The 20,576-nt window shown below is 42.7% G+C and overlaps 1 protein-coding gene across 1 annotated transcript in view; it reads left to right on the plus strand.

The window, feature by feature from the left end:
* LOC143785874 (uncharacterized) overlaps positions 1-20,149 on the plus strand; it is a 37,780-nt gene extending 17,631 nt beyond the window's left edge. Inside the window, exons 2-3 of the mRNA XM_077275012.1 lie at positions 5,170-5,278; positions 15,686-20,149. Coding sequence (XP_077131127.1) covers positions 5,218-5,278; positions 15,686-17,211 — 1,587 coding nt within the window. The 5' untranslated portion in view covers positions 5,170-5,217 and the 3' untranslated portion in view covers positions 17,212-20,149. The remainder of the gene's footprint in view (positions 1-5,169; positions 5,279-15,685) is intronic.
* Positions 20,150-20,576: the final 427 nt, after the last annotated feature.

Below are 20,576 nucleotides of genomic sequence, written 5' to 3' on the forward strand. Positions count from 1 at the left end.
TATCAGATAGAGACCTTCCTTTTTTGTACGTGATTTGGGGAAAGGATGAAATGTGTCTCTTTATGTCGCTGTCCATCTGGAGAATGGGCCAGTGTTTGAGTAGAACACTCCTGATGTCACTGGCACCATTAGAAAAACGAGTAATGAAGCGGATAAGATTGTTATCATCCGATCTCTCTCGGGGTGTCAGCAAGTGTTTCCTCTCCCTTTTTACCGATTCCTTGTAGGCATTTTTGAGGACAGCTTCCGGATAACCTCTCTCTAGGAACCTGTTTCTAAGGTCCTCTGCTTGTTCATGGAAGGTATCTATGTTGGAGCAATTTCTACGAATTCTTAGGTATTGTCCCTTGGGAATCGCTCTTTTCAAGGGCATCGGATGATTGCTTTCCCAACGGAGAAGAGAATTGGTGGCCGTATCTTTTCTATAGGTCCTTGTTTCTATTTCCCCATCTTCTTTCTTTTCTATACAGATGTCTAGAAACGCTAACTTTGTTGTACTAGCTTCATAGGTGAAGCGCAGGCCTATATTGTTGTTATTTAGGCCTTCAACAAAACTCCCAAATTCTATGGCATTTCCTCTCCAAATTACCAGCACATCATCGATGTACCTTAGCCACAAAACAATTCTCTCATCAGGACAGGACGTAGAATCGCCAAAGACCACTGTTTCCTCCCACCAACCCAGGAGCAAGTTGGCATACGAAGGCGCACATGGGCTGCCCATAGCGGTGCCCCTGAGTTGGTGGAAGTACTTGCGGTCAAAAAGAAACACATTTCTAGTGAGGCAAAATTGGAGGGCCTCCAATACAAATTTATGTTTGTCAAATTGTGTACCCCTGGTGCAGAGATAGTGGTTCACAGCCGTGAGACCCTTGTCATGAGGGATGGATGAGTATAGCGCCTCCACGTCTATACTCCCCAAAATCATGTCTGGATCTAAGTAAATGCCATCCAACTTACCCAGGAGATCTGTGGTGTGTGCCGTACAAAAGAGTTCGAAGAGCTGACAAAAGGTTTCAAAATTTTGTCTATATATATGCCCAATCTCTCAGTTAGACCGTTATTGCCCGAGACGATAGGCCTACCTTTCAAGGGATTGGTACCCTTGTGGATCTTGGGCAGGCAATAAAAAGTTGGAACCACTGGGTTTTTTGGTAACAAAAAGTCTTTCTCGTCCTTGCCCACCACTCCGTCACCATGCCCTCTTTCAACAATGCATTTCAATTCATCAGAGAACTCAGTGAGGGGGTTTCTACTCAAAATCCTATAGTCCTCCTTGTTATCTAGCAGTGAAAGGCATAACTTGTGATAATCTGTTGTATCCATAATTACAACATTTCCCCCTTTGTCCGAGGGTTTTATGGTGATGTTCTTATCCCTCTCTAAGTCACATAAGCATGCCATTTCACTCCTCGATAGATTGTGTGATGTCCTAGATTGTTTAACAGGTAGTTTCATAATGTCCTCAGTGACTAAATTCAAAAAAATGTCAATGGAGCTCAAATCGCCCATAGGAGGGGGCATTTTTGCGCTCTTGTTTTTTAACCCAGTGAAAGGCCCACTCCCATCTAAAATGGGATCAGGGTCCCCTAGATGATATAGCATACGTACATCTTGTAATAAGTCATCTGTGATTCCCAATTCAGTGCATTGTCTTTTGTCCTCTCTAAGGAAGAACTTCTTCCATTTGAGACACCTTACAAATAAATTGAGGTCCTTAATTACCTCAAAAGTATCCATATCAGCAGCTGGTACAAATGAAAGGCCTTTACTTAATAACTTCAGTTCGTTTTCACTGAGTGGTCTTGAGGACAAATTTATTACTTGTGTACTTAGGTGGGTGGATTGGACCGGCTTCTGAGCGGGTAGCTTAGATCTAAAAAACCTTTCCTGGGAGGGGACCTCTTATTGTTACCTCTACCCCAGTTTCCTCCCCTTCCTTTGCCTTTACCTCTACCTCTTTGTCCACTCGGTCTAGCGTCACTGTCAGAGACTTCTGCTACCAGTCCCAGGTATAGTACAATATTCATCCCTCTCTTCATCAATAGACAAAGAAAATCCCTGATCACGTTTTACTTTTAGCTATTTCTTTCTATCTTACACATTAGGGTCTTGTTGGGGCGTAACAGTTTGGGACAGTCATCGCGGAGTGGGGGTGCCACTATGCGTAGGTTCTCCTAGGGTGCCAACCTCCACTGACAGGCAAGGCACAGATAGCCCAGGGCTACACCATTTAGGGCCTTATAGGCTTAAAACTTTCTCTTTTATTTCCCATTCATCTAGTCGTGTTCCTTACATATATAGATTAAATACAGGACCAAATTGAATGGCCTTCATGTATTATTTATCTCTCGTCCAAAATGAAATCCTTTGTCCACCACTCCTGATACCTGGTCCCCCTTGCCCATATATCGGCAACCCTATGCCAATGAGAGCTGTAGTCGGTGTGAAGGGTTTTTGTGTTGGAGATAAAACTGTATCATGCCACATGGTGCACATAAAGAGCGTAGTATTTTAGGAATTCGTTCTCTATGAAATGTTCAGCCCATGGAGAAATGTCTGCTGGTATAGGTTCGGACATCTCTATAATACATGCGCTGCACTATTTGGATTATTGGTGCGCTGTTTTGCCCATCGGCGCACCATATGCATCCAATTATTTCGGTAAGGAGACAGTTAAATTATTTCTCAGTATGAGTGTCAGTTCTCCTAGAGGTGAACGCTTGCGTTCCACCTCTCTGGGATACTTGCGTCTCATCATAGGTACGAGTGCTCCGAATACACCGGAAGTAGATCCTTGAACTAAGGATGCGTCACACGCCAGGGGCGGAGCCTCTTAGATGCGCCAGAAGTATGAATCTATAAAACAGCACAGAACGGGAGAGACCGGCGATAGCGGCAAATGCAGGTTTTTATACTCCCCTGATGATTCCATAAGATGAAACGCGTCGGGAGACGCTGTCCATAGCTGGGGCTTGTACTCCGCTCACCATATTGGGGGACTCCAGACAGAGGGGAATCTCTCCAAAAACTCTGGTGAGATCCACCCATAAATTTGGGTTTTTTCTTTATACATGCTGGTTAAAGATGCTTGTCCAGCTTAATAAGCTATACACATATACATACCAAGTCTAGTATCTGTCAACTCATTATAAAGGGATGCCTAGGAACTTTTGCTAAAAGGCTATAATGTTCCATTATTTAAAAAAATGCTGGATTTCAGTTTCTTTAGGATGTTGGTATAAGCTTTATGAAGCCTCACTGCTATGCTGCTATTGACAGATACTGTTTAACAAAAAGGATGATTATATGAATGGTGGAAAAAGCCTCCTGATATAATTCCTTAGTGGATACAATTCTTCAGTTGAATAGACCGGCATAGTGGCAAATGCAGGTCTTATGATTCCTTTAAAAAGCCTACTAATATAATACTGCGGGCTGGAACTCAACATTAATTTTCTTATGATTGGTTTTGCATATTGTGCACAAGTGCATTGCAAGGCAGGATACCAATCTGCACTAATATTCACAGGAAGGTATCAGTTCACGTTACTTTGTGCCCTATGTGCATGATTGGGTTGGGATATAGTGCCTTTTGCTTAATCATTGGTAATTCCTTCCCCAAGGCTTTATTTTTCCCACTATATTATTAGTGGAAATTCGCACCATCCCTTTGGTTGGCATAATACCAGTCAGGGAATAACCAGTACTGTCATTTTTATTTATATGTATATCTGTTAGTCTTTCCTTCTGTGTAGGGCATAGGGCACTTTCCTCACTAGGCTCCCCTGTCCCATGTATATTGTCTTTTGGTGTTCACATGTCGCATCTTTTTTGAATTTTTAACATGATGTAATAAAAGTCAAGTTTTAAATATCCAATTGCTATTACCTACTTTGAGTTACCGTATTTTCTGGTGTATAAGACGACTGGGCGTATAAGACGACCCCCAACTTTTCCATATAAAATATGGAATTTGGGATATGCCCGCTGTATAAGACTGGGGTCATCTTATAAGCCCAGTCATCTTATACAGCGTGTGGTTCCCAGGGTCTGAAGGAGAGGAGACTCTCCTTCAGGCCCTGGGATCCATATTCATGTTAAAAATAAAGAATAAAAATAAAAAATATGTATATACTCACCCCTCCGAGAAGCCTGGCTCTCACCGGTGTAAGCGTCTGCCTCCGTTCCTAAGAATTGCAGCATGAAGGACCCTCGATGATGTCACGGTCAGGTGACTGGCCTGTGATTGCTCCGTGACCGCTCATGTGACCAGTCACCTGACCGTGACGTCATCGAAGGTCCTTCACGCTCTGCAATTCTTAGGAACGGAGGCAGACGCTTACACCGGTGAGAGCCAGGCTTCTCGGAGGGGTGAGTATATACATATTTTTTATTTTTATTCTTTATTTTTAACATGAATATGGATCCCAGGGCCTGAAGGAGAGTTTCCTCTCCTTCAGACCCTGGGAATCATCCAGGATCGCTCCCTGCACACGCCGTACCCGGCGTATAAGATGACCCCCGACTTTTGGGACAATTTTTAGGGGTTAAAAAGTCGTCTTATACGCCGGAAAAAACGGTACTCATTGGATTACGCACCCTGCTAATATATATTCAAACAATTGTCCCAGTTACTAAGGGGTTAATGAAGGAAATTACTTTGCCATAATGTAATTACTTACAGTGATGCCTGCTTCTATCACTACACGCCGCCGTACTGACTGCGGGCAGCACCAGTGAGGCGGAGATGTCCGCATTAGTGATGAGCGAGTATATTCGTTTCTTGGGTTTTCCCGAGCACGCTCGGGTGGTCTCCGAGTATTTGTAAGAGATTTAGTTTTCCTAGCTGCATGATTTCCGACTGTTAGCTTGATTACATGCGGGGATTCTCTCGCAACCAGGCAACCCCCACATGTACTCAGGCTGGCTAGCAGCTGTAAATCATGCAGCTGCGTCAACAAAAACGAAATCTCCGAGCACTAGCAAATACTCGGAGATCATCCGAGCGTGCTCGGGAAAACCTGAGCAACGAGTACACTCGCTCATCACTAGTCAGCATCTTTTGGTGGCTCAGGTGCCCCATGAGCTTGTAGTTAAATCCTCCATCTAGAACATTCCATGTGAGTTTTCCTTCTGTTTGTGACTTCTACATTATTACTTTCACAGCTTTGACATCCAGGCAAATATCTGAAGAATATTGATGTTGAGGCCATAATGGAGAAAGGAGAAAGTGATGTGCGGGATGATGAGTGGTGCAAAGAGGACGTTCCTACAGGTAACTGCCCCAGTGAGGAGTCACCATTAAATAAAGCAGAGAATAGTCACATTCTCGTCATTCACCAGACTGGAAAATTGAAGTTTTGTTATGTGTTTTCTCAGTTTTTTTGGCCATAGATTTCCCCATTCAGCTAAAATACAGATTATATAGGGCTGACAATGTAATGGTGCAATATGTAATAAGACTGGTTGTGTATCTATAATATAGATTTAAGAATAGACTGGGATGATAGATCATCAAAGACATGACAAACCTCACTGGCAAAGTATCTAGTTTAGTGTTTTACATCATATCCATCAGAGTTCTGGTTCCAGGATTAATATATAACCTAAGTAATCTATTTGTTATACTGAACTAGCTGGAGATTAGAAAAAAAAAAACCTGTTTTATGACAATTGTCTGATAGTCACAGCCAGGAGTAGATTATAAGACAAAGCAGAGAATTGCCTGGGCTTATCCAGCTTTATATTTGCTCCATGGCCATGACTTCCTAATACACCACCTAGTAATACTGACATCTGAGCATTTCTCTAGATACAAGTAACACAATATGAGCAAGTCCTGCACTCTGTCACATGGAAGATGGGGTGCCAGTGGTCGATATGTAGTGTTCACTGAAGAATAGATATGACTAGCTGAAGAGCCCGGCGTTGCCCGAGCACAGTAACTAACTGTGGTTAGTTATAATAAATTACAATGATTATATTGCACATAAAACATTTCACATCATATACTCAACACTACAGATTTGCAACACAAATTAACTAAACAATTACCTAAGTATTGATAGTATTTTATTTTCAACTCATTCAAGAGCCTTTTGGATAAACAACATTTTTGGTTTTTCCTTCCGGTGCAAAGATTAACAGATTTTTGGCAGTTCCAACTCTTGAACGGGCCACGTAAAGTTGACCATGAGAAAAGCATGGAGATTGCAAATCGATCCCTACTACTTTCAAGGACTGTCCCTGAGCCTTGTTAATGGACATTGCAAATGCCAGTCCAACTGGAAACTGGAGGTGTTTAAAAACAAAAGTCAAATCAGATGGAATGAGAGGAATTCTTGGAATGAAAAGGTCCTCTCCTTTGGCACATTCTGTTGCTGAGCTGTGTATTTAATTTTGTCCTGTGTGATACTGATACTGTCTGCTGAGCCCTGTATTTAATCCTATCGGGTCATTCCACGTCAAGTGAACCAATGATTTTTACCCCTATACTTTTAATTCTTTTGAGATTTTGTTATTTGGTAATAGTATTTTTTATTTTTTTTTTATTGATTTTCAAAGTTTGGAAAAAGTGCTAATTTTGGTGTTGCCTGCCGCTACATTTCTCCTCATAACTCAGGCTAGAAAATTGATAGCGAAACAAATTAATCACCATTCTACTCAGAACTGTACAGCCATTCACCAGATATGTCACAAGAGTATCTTTGATAATATTTTACCCATGCGAATGCAAACGCAAAACCTTAAAACGCATTTCCGAAAAAAAAGCTTAATTTAAAAATGTCAAAAACTGCACATGTGTCTGCTATGCTCCTAGTCACATCTGTACCAAAATACAAGCTGGGATCGTGATGGGATCATATTTTAAAAAATAAAACTATTACAGTGTCAGTTCAAAAATCTTGAATTCAGATCTGTTCAGCCTGTGGTCTAAAAGTGTGGGGTCTATATTTCCCAAATAATCCATGATTTTAAGATATTACTGTATTATTTTTTTATGTTACAGCTTAGAAGCAGGAGAGGACAGAGGAGAAAGCTTTGTTAGGGCTCAACCTGAGAATGACAAGGGGTAGACAGTTAATGCAGAGCAGATGACAGGCCGGCAGCTCGGGCCTCCACAGGCCATATTCAGGCCAAATCTTAACACCTATGCAACTCTTCAAATGGAGAGAGAAAAGATTCTTAACATCCAGTTCATGTATTGTACAAACCAGGACTACGAGGAGGAGGAGAGTTTGTGAAAACATCGGTTACAGGAAGCAGAACCCATCACGGACTCAGCAATACCGCATTGTCATTCCATGTAGTGAAACAGAAATAAAAACAAATATTTTTTCATTCAGCAAAGACCGTGAAGTCCATGAAGTGGTAGAAGGCGGCACAAGATCGGCAATGAATGACATAACTGGTTATGTGACCTGTGAATATGATTGGCACTGGTGGCGGCTACTGGACTCTCCAAAGATTGTGTAAATGAAGAAGTAGAAGTGACTTTTCTGCACCTTCTGGTCCAGCGACGTCCTTTGTGTATCCAAGAAAGCCAGACATTTTAAAAGTGAACAAAAATCAGATATTGACTCAGGTGGAGCCGAGCACCATGACAGGCCGTGCATACTCTGACACAAAAGGAAACGGCCATTGCTAGTAAGCGCTTATGGACAAGATTACGTTTCACCCACTAGAAGGGACACATCTATATATATATATATATATATATATATATATATATATATATATATATATATATATATATATAATCGTTTAAGGGGTACTTCCGTCTGTTTGTCTTTCTGTCTGTCTGTCACAGAAATCCTGCATCCCTGCCGGCCACGACCAATCAGCGACGGGCACAGTCCGGCCACGAATTTGCCCCTTCCTACTCTGTCAGTGCCCCCTCCAGTCAGAGCTCACACAGGGTCAATGGCTGCATTACACAACGTTACGCCGCGCTGTAACGCAGTCCGTTAACACTGCTATTAACCCTGTGTGACCAACTTTTTACTATTGATGCTGCCTATGCAGCATCAATAGTAAAAAGATCTAATGTTAAAAATAATAAAATAAAAAATGATTATATTCTCACCTTCCGTCCCCTTTCCCGCTGCTCCTCGCGACGCTCTGGTCCATGCATTGCGGTCTCGCGAGACCGCTATGTCATCATCTCACGAGACCGCAATGCATTCTTGAGACCGGAGTGTCGGAAGGAGCATCGGTAAACGCCTGGGCTGGATCCGGGGGCCGACGGAAGGTGAGTATATAACTATTTTTTATTTTAATTATTATTATTATTTTTTTTTTTAACAGGGATATGGTGCCCACATTGCTATATACTACGTGGGCTGTGTTAGATACTACGTGGGCTGTGATAGATACTGCATGGGCTGTGTTATATATTACGTCGCTGTGGTATATATTACGTGGCTGGGCAATATACTACATCGCTGTGCTCTATACTACTTGGCCTGTGTTATATACTGCATGGACTGTGCTATATACTACGTGGCTGTGCTATATACTACGTGGCTGTGCAATATATTACGTGCCTGTGCAATATATTACGTGGCTGGGCAATATACTGTGTGGGCCGTGTTAAATACTGTGTGGGCCGTGTTAAATACTGTGTGGGCCGTGTTAAATACTGTGTGGGCCGTGTTAAATACTGTGTGGGCCGTGTTAAATACTGTGTGGGCCGTGTTAAATACTGTGTGGGCCGTGTTAAATACTGTGTGGGCCGTGTTAAATACTGTGTGGGCCGTGTTAAATACTGTGTGGGCCGTGTTAAATACTGCGTGGGCCGTGTTAAATACTGCGTGGGCCGTGTTAAATACTGCGTGGGCCGTGTTAAATACTGCGTGGGCCGTGTTAAATACTGCGTGGGCCGTGTTAAATACTGCGTGGGCCGTGTTAAATACTGCGTGGGCCGTGTTAAATACTGCGTGGGCCGTGTTAAATACTGCGTGGGCCGTGTTAAATACTGCGTGGGCCGTGTTAAATACTGCGTGGGCCGTGTTAAATACTGCGTGGGCCGTGTTAAATACTGCGTGGGCCGTGTTAAATACTGCGTGGGCCGTGTTAAATACTGCGTGGGCCGTGTTAAATACCGCGTGGGCCGTGCTAAATACCGCGTGGGCCGTGCTAAATACCGCGTGGGCCGTGTTAAATACTGCGTGGGCCGTGTGTTATACACTATGTGGGCTGTATGCTACTTGGCTGTGCTATATTTCTCTGCTGTATCTGTGGATCATGAATCGTGGTATGTGTTAAAGAGGGGGGCCCACTGAGATTCTTTTGCCCAGGGCCCTCAAAAACCTGGAGCAGGCCCTAGCTTCACTGATTGTTCGCAGCCGGGCGTGACCAGTCAGCGACAGGTGCAGTCCGGCCGCGAATTGACGCGGAATTTGAACCACGCTTCGCTAATTGGTTGCACCCAGCCATCCGAATCCTGTGTATAAATTGCATTATTCTGATAACTTCATAAATAAACTACCGTATATACTCGAGTATAAGCCGACCCGAGTATAAGCCGACCCCCCTCATTTTGCCACAAAAAACTGGGAAAACTTATTGACTCGAGTATAAGCCTAGGGTAGGAAATGCAGCAGCTACCGGTGAATTTCAAAAATAAAAATAGATGCTCCATACTGTTCATTATTGCCCCATAAGATGCTCCATATAAAGCTGTGCCATATATAATGCTCCATACCGTTGATTATTGCCCCATAGATGATCCATATATAGCTGTGCCATATAGAATGCTCTGCGCCGTTCATTATGGCCCCATAGATGCTCCATACAAAACTGTGCCATATAGAATGCTCTGCACCGTTCATTATGGCCCCATAGATGCTCCATATAAAGCTGTGCCATATAGAATGCTCTGCACCGTTCATTATGGCCCCATAGATGCTCCATATAAAGCTGTGCCATATAGAATGCTCTGCACCGTTCATTATGGCCCCATAGATGCTCCATATAAAGCTGTGCCATATAGAATGCTCTGCACCGTTCATTATGGCCCCATAGATGCTCCATATAAAGCTGTGCCATATAGAATGCTCTGCACCGTTCATTATGGGCCCCATAGATGATCCATATATAGCTGTGCCATATAGAATGCTCTGCACCATTCATTATGGCCCCATAGATGCTCCATATAAAGCTGTGCCATATAGAATGCTCTGCACCATTCATTATGGCCCCATAGATGCTCCATACAAAACTGCCATGTAGAATGCTCTGCACCGTTCATTATGGCCCCATAGATGCTCCATATAAAGCTGTGCCATATAAAATGCTCTGCACCGTTCATTATGGCCCCATAGATGCTCCATATAAAGCTGTGCCATATAGAATGCTCTGCACCGTTCATTATGGCCCCATAGATGCTCCATACAAAACTGTGCCATATAGAATGCTCTGCGCACTGTTCATTATGGCCCCATAAATGCTCCATATAAAGCTGTGCCATATAGAATGCTCTGCACCGTTCATTATTGCCCCATAGATGCTCCATATAAAGCTGTGCCATATAGAATGCTCTGCACCATTCATTATTGCCCCATAGATGCTCCATATAAAGCTCTGCCATATATAATGCTGCTGCTGCAATAAAAAAAAAAAAAATTACATACTCACCTCTCTTGCTACCCACAGCTCCTCAGCGTCCCGTCTCGGCGTCTCTCCGCACTGACTGTTGAGGCAGAGGGCGGCGCGCACACTAGTACGTCATTGCGCCCTCTGACCTGAACAGTCAGAGCAAGAGGACGGGAAGACGGAGCGGCGCCCGGCGTGTGGAACGTGGACAGGTAAATATGTAATACTCACCTGCTCCCGGCGTCCCTGGCTCCTTATCCCGGACAGATGGTCTCCGGGTGCCGCAGCCTCTTCCTCTGTCAGCGGTCACCATTACCGCTCATTAGAGAAATGAATATGCGGCTCCACCCCTATGGGAGTGGAGTCCATATTCATTACTTTAATGAGCGGTCCCATGTGACCGCTGAACAGGGGAAGATCTGCGGCGCCCGAAGACCATGGGACAGGCAGGGGGAGTGCCAGGAGCCCCGGAAGCAGGTGAGTATATGACAGACCTCTCTCCCCCCTCACCCGCCGACCGTGACTCAAGTATAAGCCGAGAGGGGCATTTTCAGCCCAAAAATTTGGGCTGAACATCTCAGCTTATACTCGAGTATATACGGCACATACATATTCTAGAATACCCGATGCGTTAGGATTGGGCCACCATCTAGTTGATGATAAAAGGCCAGTTTAAAAACGTACTATTAATTGTTTGATTAGTTCATATTTTATAGAACGAGGATTTAACTACTGTACTATTCTTCTTAAACACTTCATAAATGACATGTTTAGTGATGTAGTAGAAAATAATTTACATGTATAAATAGGTGGTAAAAATATTGGTTCTTTTAATCTTGTTTTTAACATATAATTAGGATGAGACTGAATATCGAAAATCACATTTGAGGATATGATCACCTTTTTTCTTTTGGTTTGTTCAATGCGTTCAGGTAAAAAATGCTGTGCAAGTTGTGTTATGATGATTAAGATGTATTTCTTCTGGCACTTCGGTATTTGTTTTTTGTGTTTCTACATTGTTACATATAAATGTTGAATTCAATAAGTTGTAATTTGAAAAGAAAAAGGGAAGAAACTCACACAAACATAAAATCAGATGATTCAAGGCTTAAAAAATAAAATAAAAATGTGATAGGTCCCAAGTTGAATCCCTGTATAAATATAAACAAGAACACAAGTAACACACAGGCATTTTTTCTCAAATTTAAAACATACGTTTTTTTACACAATTGCGCTTCAAAATTTTGAATTTGATTTCTCCAAAACAAAATATAAAGAAACATAGTCTTGTGACATATCAAATGAAAGCCGGCACCGTTCTGAGAAAAATGATGCCTCTCTCACCTCTTTATCTTAATTCTAGCCCGAGATATGCTAAAAAATGTAAAGCCATACCAGGCCAAAATTTGTGCTTTTTCAAAACTTCATTAGTTAATTTTTTACAGACTTCTAAAGAAAAAATTCCAAACTTTTAATTTGTAATGAACTAAAGTTGTACTAAATAAAAAAAATAAATAACCTATAGACGTCAGGTAAAAAAAATAAATTCATATTTGCATCACTTGATATGGAATTACCCTATCCTGTGTGATACTGGGCTGTGTATCTAATCCTATCCTGTGTGATACTGGGCTGTGTATTTAATCCTGTCCTGTGTGATCCTGTCTGCTGAGCAGTGTATCTAATCCTATCCTGTGTGATACTGGGCTGCGTATCTAATCCTATCCTGTGTGATACTGGGCTGTGTATCTAATCCTCTCCTGTGAAACTGTCTGCCGAGCTGTGTATCTAATCCTATCCTGTATGTTACTGTCTGCTGAGCAGTGTATCTAATCCTGTCCTGTGAGATACTGGGCTGTGTATCTAATCCTATCCTGTGTGATACTGGGCTGTGTATCTAATCCTGTCCTGTGTGATCCTGTCTGCTGAGCAGTGTATCTAATCCTATCCTGTGTTATACTGGGCTGTGTATCTAATCCTATCCTGTGTGATACTGGGCTGTGTATCTAATCCTCTCCTGTGTGATACCGTCTGCCGAGCTGTGTATCTAATCATATCGTGTGATACTGGGCTCCCCCTGCAGTCTGTGTCAGCACGGTAATAAATTATTTCCAGCTTTACAGAGGGACAATAACACCATAGAAATGATAAGAATAATAGGCCTCAGTTACCACAACTGTCCACAAGGAAAACTGTTCCTCATAGCAACCAATCACAGCTCAGCTTCTTTTAAACAGCTCTGGTGAAATGAAAGCTGCTTAGTGATTGGTTGCTATGTGGAGTGGGCGTGGCTGATACACACATGCTTAGTGATTGGTTGCCCACACACATGCACTCATATTAGATAGATGGATATACACTCACCGGCCACTTTATTAGGTACACCTGTCCAACTTCTTGTTAACACTTAATTTCTAATCAGCCAATCACATGGCAGCAACTCAGTGCATTTAGGCATGTAGACATGGTCAAGACAATCTCCTGCAGTTCAAACCGAGCATCAGTATGGGGAAGAAAGGTGATTTGAGTGCCTTTGAACGTGGCATGGTTGTTGGTGCCAGAAGGGCTGGTCTGAGTATTTCAGAAACTGCTGATCTACTGGGATTTTCACGCACAACCATCTCTAGGGTTTACAGAGAATGGTCCGAAAAAGAAAAAAAATCCAGTGAGCGGCAGTTCTGTGGGCGGAAATGCCTTGTTGATGCCAGAGGTCAGAGGTGAATGGGCAGACTGGTTCGAGCTGATAGAAAGGCAACAGTGACTCAAATCGCCACCCGTTACAACCAAGGTAGGCCTAAGAGCATCTCTGAACGCACAGTGCATCGAACTTTGAGGCAGATGGGCTACAGCAGCAGAAGACCACACCGGGTACCACTCCTTTCAGCTAAGAACAGGAAACTGAGGCTACAATTTGTACAAGCTCATCGAAATTGGACAGTAGAAGATTGGAAAAACGTTGCTTGGTCTGATGAGTCTCGATTTCTGCTGCGACATTCGGATGGTAGGGTCAGAATTTGGCGTAAACAACATGAAAGCATGGATCCATCCTGCCTTGTATGGAGCATCTTTGGGATGTGCAGCCGACAAATCTGCGGCAACTGTGTGATGCCATCATGTCAATATGGACCAAAATCTCTGAGGAATGCTTCCAGCACCTTGTTGAATCTATGCCACGAAGAATTGAGGCAGTTCTGAAGGCAAAAGGGGGTCCAACCCGTTACTAGCATGGTGTACCTAATAAAGTGGCCGGTGAGTGTAGATTTCCACAGCACACACCACAGGATGCAATATGGAAACCAATTTTGCTTTATTATTCTAAAATAGTCCAGACCACAGACATAGACATGTAATTAGAGATAAATATGTTCCATGCAGCTTCTCGCTTAACCCCTTACTGACATTGAGTGTAATGGTACGCCGAGGTCAGTGTCCCTCCCTTTTGGTGTTGGCTCCGGTGGTGTGCCCCACATCTTTCCCGGGACATGTCGGCTGTTTTGAACAGCTGACGTGCGCCCGCAATATCCGCGGGTGGAATCGCGATTCACCTGCTTCTATTAACTAGTTAAATGCCTCTATCAAACTCATTTAAATGGCGCTTCCTACACTCGTGCCAGAAATACGCACACCGGTGACCCCCGTCACGTGATCGGGGGTTACCGGTTCATCAGCATGACAACCAGAGGTCTCCTGGAGACCTCTTTGGTTGTCAGTGCCGGATTGCTGTGAGCGCCACTCCGTGGTCGGCGCTCATAGAAAGACAGTAATTCAGCTACATAGAGGCGAACTGATCATCACCTCTGTGTAGGTGAGTCGATCGGGTTGTTTCAGCTTCTAGCCTCCCATGGAGACTATTGAAGCATGCCAAAAGTAAAAAGAAAAATGTTTTTAAAAATATTAAACGTTTAAAAGAAAAAAGTTAAAATCCCCCTCCTTTCGCCCCATTCAATATAAAACAAAAAAAATCAAACCTACACATATTTGGTATCGACGAATTCAGAATCGCCCGATCTATTAATAAAAAAAAAAGAATTAACCTGATCGCTAAATGGCGTAGCGAGAAAAAAAATCTAAATGCCAGAATTACGTTTTTTTGGTCGCCACGACATTGCATTAAAATGCAATAACGGGCAATCAAAAGAACGTATCGGTACCAAAATGGTATCATTAAAAATGTCAGCTTGGCATGCAAAAAATAAGCGCTCCCCCGACCCAAGATCACGAAAAATGGAGACGCTGCGGGTATAGGAAAATGGCGCATTTTTTTTTTTTTTTAACAAAGTTTGGATTTTTTTTTTCCACCACTTAAATTCTAAAGAACCTAGACCTGTTTGGTGTCTGTGAACTTGTAATGACCTGGAAAATCATAATGGCAGGTCAGTTTTAGCATTTAGTGAACCTAGTAAAAAAAGCCAAACAAAAAACAAGTGTGGGATTGCACTTTTTTGCAATTTCACCGCACTTGGAATTTTTTCCCCATTTTCTAGTAGATGACATGGTAAAACCAATCGTGTTGTTCAAAAGTAAAACTGGTCCTGCAAAAAACAAGCACTCACATGGCCATATTAACAGAAAAATAAAAAAGTCATGGCTCTGGGAAGAAGGGGAGCGAAAAATGAAAACGCAAAACCGAAAAAAGCTCTGGGGGTTAAGGAGTTAGTCATTGAGGTGGTGCACGGAGCTCTAACAGAGAGGTGACTGCTACATCCCACTACTTCTGGAGAATAAAATCGAGTGGCTGCAAGGCGAATATAATTTCATCAATAAGCTGTGAGTAATGGTATAGGAAGGTGATTGGGGCTTATTAGCTTTTCATTTCGATGAAAGAATGATGATTTGTTTCCTTATCTCATGACTTTTTTTTATTATTGCATAACATCCTCCATTTATACAAAGGGGATGATGTGCTGTCAACAACGATCAACAAATGTTTTATTTGATGTTTGCACTGGCCAATGATTGAGAATGAACATTCTCTGTCAAAACATCACATCTTGTAAATTACACCTTTAGTCCGTTAATAATAGAACTTTGCTACAAGTGTTAAGGATATTTGACTCAAAAATCACATCAGTTATATTTTTAACAGATGGTTGTACCAGCATCTCCAAAATCCAAAAAAGCATTGCACAAGACCCATATGAAGAACATGCCAACATCTCAGACATGGATCCTTTTAAAGTACACTGTCCTAATTCATCACAGACTGTTAAACAAAATAAAAGTCACAGAAGAAGTTTGAAAAATAAAAAAGCTCCCACAAGGAAGAAGCTATTTTCATGTTCAGAATGTGGAAAATGTTTCACAGTAAAATCAAGTCTTGTTACACATGAGAGAATTCACACAGGAGAAAAGCCATTTTCATGTTCAGAATGTGGGAAATGTTTTACAGTGAAATCATCTCTTCTTAGACATGAGAGAATTCACACAGGAGAGAAACCATTTTCATGTTCAGAATATGGAAAATCTTTTACAGAGATATCATCTCTTCTTAAACATAAGAGAATTCACACAGGCGAGAAGCCATTTTCATGTTCAGAATGTGGAAAATGTTTTATAGTAAAATCAAATCTTATTAAACATGAGAGAATTCACACAGGAGAGAAGCCATTTTCATGTTCAGAATGTGGGAAATGTTTTACAGAAAAATCAAATCTTGTTACACATAAGAGAATTCACACAGGAGAGAAGCCATTTTCATGCTCAGATTGTGGAAAATGTTTTACAGAAAAATCAAATCTTGTTACACATGAGAGAATTCACACAGGAGAGAAGCCATTTTCATGTTCAGAATGTGGGAAATGTTTTATAGTAAAATCAAATCTTATTAAACATGAGAGAATTCACACAGGAGAGAAGCCATTTTCATGTTCAGAATGTGGGAAATGTTTTACAGAAAAATCATATCTTATTAAACATGAGAGAATGCACACAGGAGAGAAGCCATTTTCATGTTCAGAATGTGGAAAATGTTTTACAGCGATATCATATCTTCTTAAACATAAGAGAATTCACACAGGCGAGAAGCCATTTTCATGTTCAGAATGTGGGAAATGTTTTACAGGGCAAACATCTCTAATTAGACATGAGAGAATTCACACAGGAGAGAAGCCATTTTCATGTTTAGAATGTGGAAAATGTTTTAAAGAGAAATTATCTCTTCTTAGACATGAGAGAGTTCACACAGGAGAGAAGCCATTTTCATGTTCAGAATGTGGAAAATGTTTTACAGAGATATCATCTCTTCTTAAACATAAGAGAATTCACACAGGCGAGAAGCCATTTTCATGTTCAGATTGTGGGAAATGTTTTACTCTGAAATCACGTCTTTTTACACATGAGAGAATTCACACAGGCGAGAAGCCATTTTCATGTTCAGAATGTGGGAAATGTTTTACAGAAAAATCATATCTTGTTACACATGAGAGAATGCACACAGGAGAGAAGCCATTTTCATGCTCAGAATGTGGAAAATGTTTTACACGGAAATCAAATCTTGTTACACATGAGAGAATGCACACAGGAGAGAAGCCATTTTCATGCTCAGTATGTGGAAAATGTTTTACACGGAAATCAAATCTTGTTACACATGAGAGAATGCACACAGGAGAGTAGCCATTTTCATGTCCTGAATGTGGAATATTTTTTTATCTAAATCTCAACTTCTTAGACATCAGAGAACTTACATTGGGAAGAATGCATTGTAATTCTTTAGTGACCAAACCTAATTTTTGAAATTTGACATGTCACCTTTTGTAGTAATAATGATGGATTGTTTTGGAGCCGTGGCTCTGTACATTATCCTGCATCATACCTGACATCTGAGGCTCTGGTAAGCCTGTAAACGTCATCATCCTGGGGTGGATTTAGCCTGGCTCCAAAGGGGCTGTTTTGGTTCAGCCTCAGTTGGGCAGGGAACTGCAAATCAACCACACAGAATACAGCTCTGGAGGTGTCAACGGCCATCTTGGGTCCACACTCTAAGGTACAGAGAGAGAGCAGTGAAAGTGCTCACAGCCTACTGTGGGATATGAACTTTTTCAGATACAGCCTGGGAGCTGTGGTGCAGAGTCCTGAATAAGGGACCCACAGCCAGCGTTTCTCTGCTGGAGACAGGAGCTAAGGAGGAATCTTGATTCAGTTTGGAGATTCCTTCACCCTCCTCCCAGATTAGTTCACTGGCAGTGGAAAACTTTGATTGTGACTCTCAGCAGGCACAGAGGTAAGCTGCTTTAAAGGTACCTTCACACTAAGCGACTTTGCAGCGAGAACGATGACGATCCGTGTTGTTGCAGCGTCCTGGATAGCGATCTCGTTGTGTTTGACACGCAGCAGCGATCTGGATCCCGCTGTGATATCGCTGGTCGGAGCTAGAAGTCCAGAACTTTATTTAGTCGCTGATCACCCGCTGTCATCGCTGGATCGGCGTGTGTGACGCCGATCCAGCGATGTTTTCACTTGTAACCAGAGTAAATATCGGGTTACTAAGCGCTGGGCCGCGCTTAGTAACCCGATATTTACCCTGGTTACCATTGTAAAAGTTAAAAAAAACAAAACAGTACACGTTCTGATGTCTGTCACGTCCCCCGGCGTCCACAGGGTTACGCGCTGCTGCCGAGAGCTTCCTGCACTGACTGTGTCAGCGCCGGCCGTAAAGCAGAGCACAGCGGTCCTGCACTTAGTAACCCGATGTTTACCCTGGTTACCCGGGTGCTGCAGGGGGACTTCGGCATCGTTGAAGACAGTTTCAACGATGCCGAAGTCATTCCCCTGATCGTTGGTCGCTGGAGAGAGCTGCCTGTGTAACAGCTCCCCAGCGACCACACAACGACTTACCAACGATCACGGCCAGGTCGTATCGCTGGTCGTGATCGTTGGTAAGTCGTTTAGTGTAACGGTACCTTAAGAGCCCTGTGATAAGGAACTGATAGCAAGCCTTATAACTCTCTAACAAACAATAGACACAGGCTGAGTGTCACAGGACCCACAGTTCATAAAAAAACACAGGAATTGCATATAAATGGACCAGGCTGTTAACAAGGAATATAAAATACCCCAAACAGTGAGCAAAGTCCTATATTGACTAAGGCCTCTTTCACACTTCAGTCTTTTTGTTTCAGTCAAAATCCGTCGTTTTGTGAAAAAACAGATCCAGCTAATTTGCCCGCTGGATCTGTCTTTTTCTCATAGACTTGTATTAGCGATGGATTACGACGGATGGCCTCACGTTTCATCTGTCGTGCGCTAGATCCGTCGGAATTTATCAGTCAGGAGAGGACGGACAAAGTAACGTTTTTTTGTCTGCCTCGGAACGCGACGGATCCAGTGCCGTCCGTCGTTGGCTAAAATGGAAGCCTATGGGCGCAGGATCCGTCGCTGTCCGTGAAATGGCGGAATTCAGCGACGGATTCCGGTTTTTTTACACTGAGCATGCTCCATATCTGTATTTAGTAGCCAGTTGGCCAGACAGCCCCAAATCTAAACCTGCCATGTGGCTTCATTCCTCAATGTGCCAGCAAGAAGTATACAAGCAAGAAGCCAGCCAGCAAGAGGACTGCCAGCCAACGGATCTGTTGAAGAAACGGATGAAAAGACGGATGCAACGGATCTGGTTTTTCGACAGATCCGCTATACGGATCTGTCAAAAAAACAGATCCGTTTCCGTTTTTCACTATTTTTGACCGCTCCGTCGCTACGGCGGATTTTGATTAACGCCAGAAGACTGAAGTGTGAAAGAGGCCTAAGCCATTAACTGAACTCACTTCATTAAAAGACTGCTCACACCCCCTACAAAATGAGTCCTGGGAAGAGTTCAAATGTGGCAGAAAAGCTTAAAAAATATGCCAGGGCTGAACATGCTGACTCCCCCGTGCCTCAAGGGAACAACATATCTCAACAGCTAAAAATACAGAGCAGAGCAGAGCAGATCTCAAATAAGCGAGAATGAGGGGAATGAAAATCAAGAGGATATGACTCTGAAGCAAGTAACTGAACAGCTTCTACACGCCATCTCTAGCTGTAAAACATCCCTATCAGGGAAGATTGAGGAGGTACATTCTGAAGTGGGGCTTCTCCAGCAAGATATGCAGGCCCAGAGAGGCTGTATAACAGAGGCCGAAAATCGGTTGTGGAGCTTGGATGGCCACTAAACTAACAAAAGTGTCGGGATTAGTGATGAGCGAATATACTCGTTGCTCACAGCCGCACCTCATTTTCAGTTATCGCCCCTCCACGCACCCTAGATGTTCTTAGATACCAGAGCTCTAATGATGGGACAACCCAATATCACATACAGAAAAACATTCAGCGAGGTTGGACAGGACTCCCCTATTTTTGTGCGATTTCTGAGACGTTGCCAAAATTGACAATTCCACTTTACAAGAAAAGATGATTCACGAAAAAACAAGTGTACAGCTCATGAAACATGGTGATTAGTGATGAGCGAGTATACTCGTTGCTCGGGTGGTCTCCGAATATTTGTTAGTGGTCGGAGATTTAGTTTTCATCGCCAGAGCTGAATGATTTACATCTGTTAGCCAGCTTGATTACATGTGGGGATTCCCTAGCAACCAGGCAACCCCCACATGTACTCAGCCTGGCTAGTAGCTGTAAATTATTTAGCTGCGGCGATGAAAACTAAATCTCCGAACACTAACAAATACTCAGACGACCCCTGAGCATGCTCGGAAAAACTCGAGCAACGAGTATATTCGCTCATCACTAGTCGGGATCAATAAACGCCTGGCGTCAAAAAGCGGATGACTTGGAAAATCACCTGCGCCGCAATAATTTGCGCATCATCGGATTACCAGAGCGCACAGAAGGGCAACAACCTGAGTGTTTTCTGGAGGAGTAGCTCAAGAACACACTCTGGGACAAATTTTCAACAGTTTGCGGTAGAAAGAGCATAGAATCCCAACCAGACCTCTCCCACCCGATGCCCTCTTCATCCTTTCCTTGCATGTGTTCTAAATTGTAAG

This window comes from Ranitomeya variabilis, chromosome 7 (genome assembly GCF_051348905.1).
Source record: "Ranitomeya variabilis isolate aRanVar5 chromosome 7, aRanVar5.hap1, whole genome shotgun sequence".
In the NCBI taxonomy this organism is placed as follows: Eukaryota; Metazoa; Chordata; class Amphibia; order Anura; family Dendrobatidae; genus Ranitomeya; species Ranitomeya variabilis.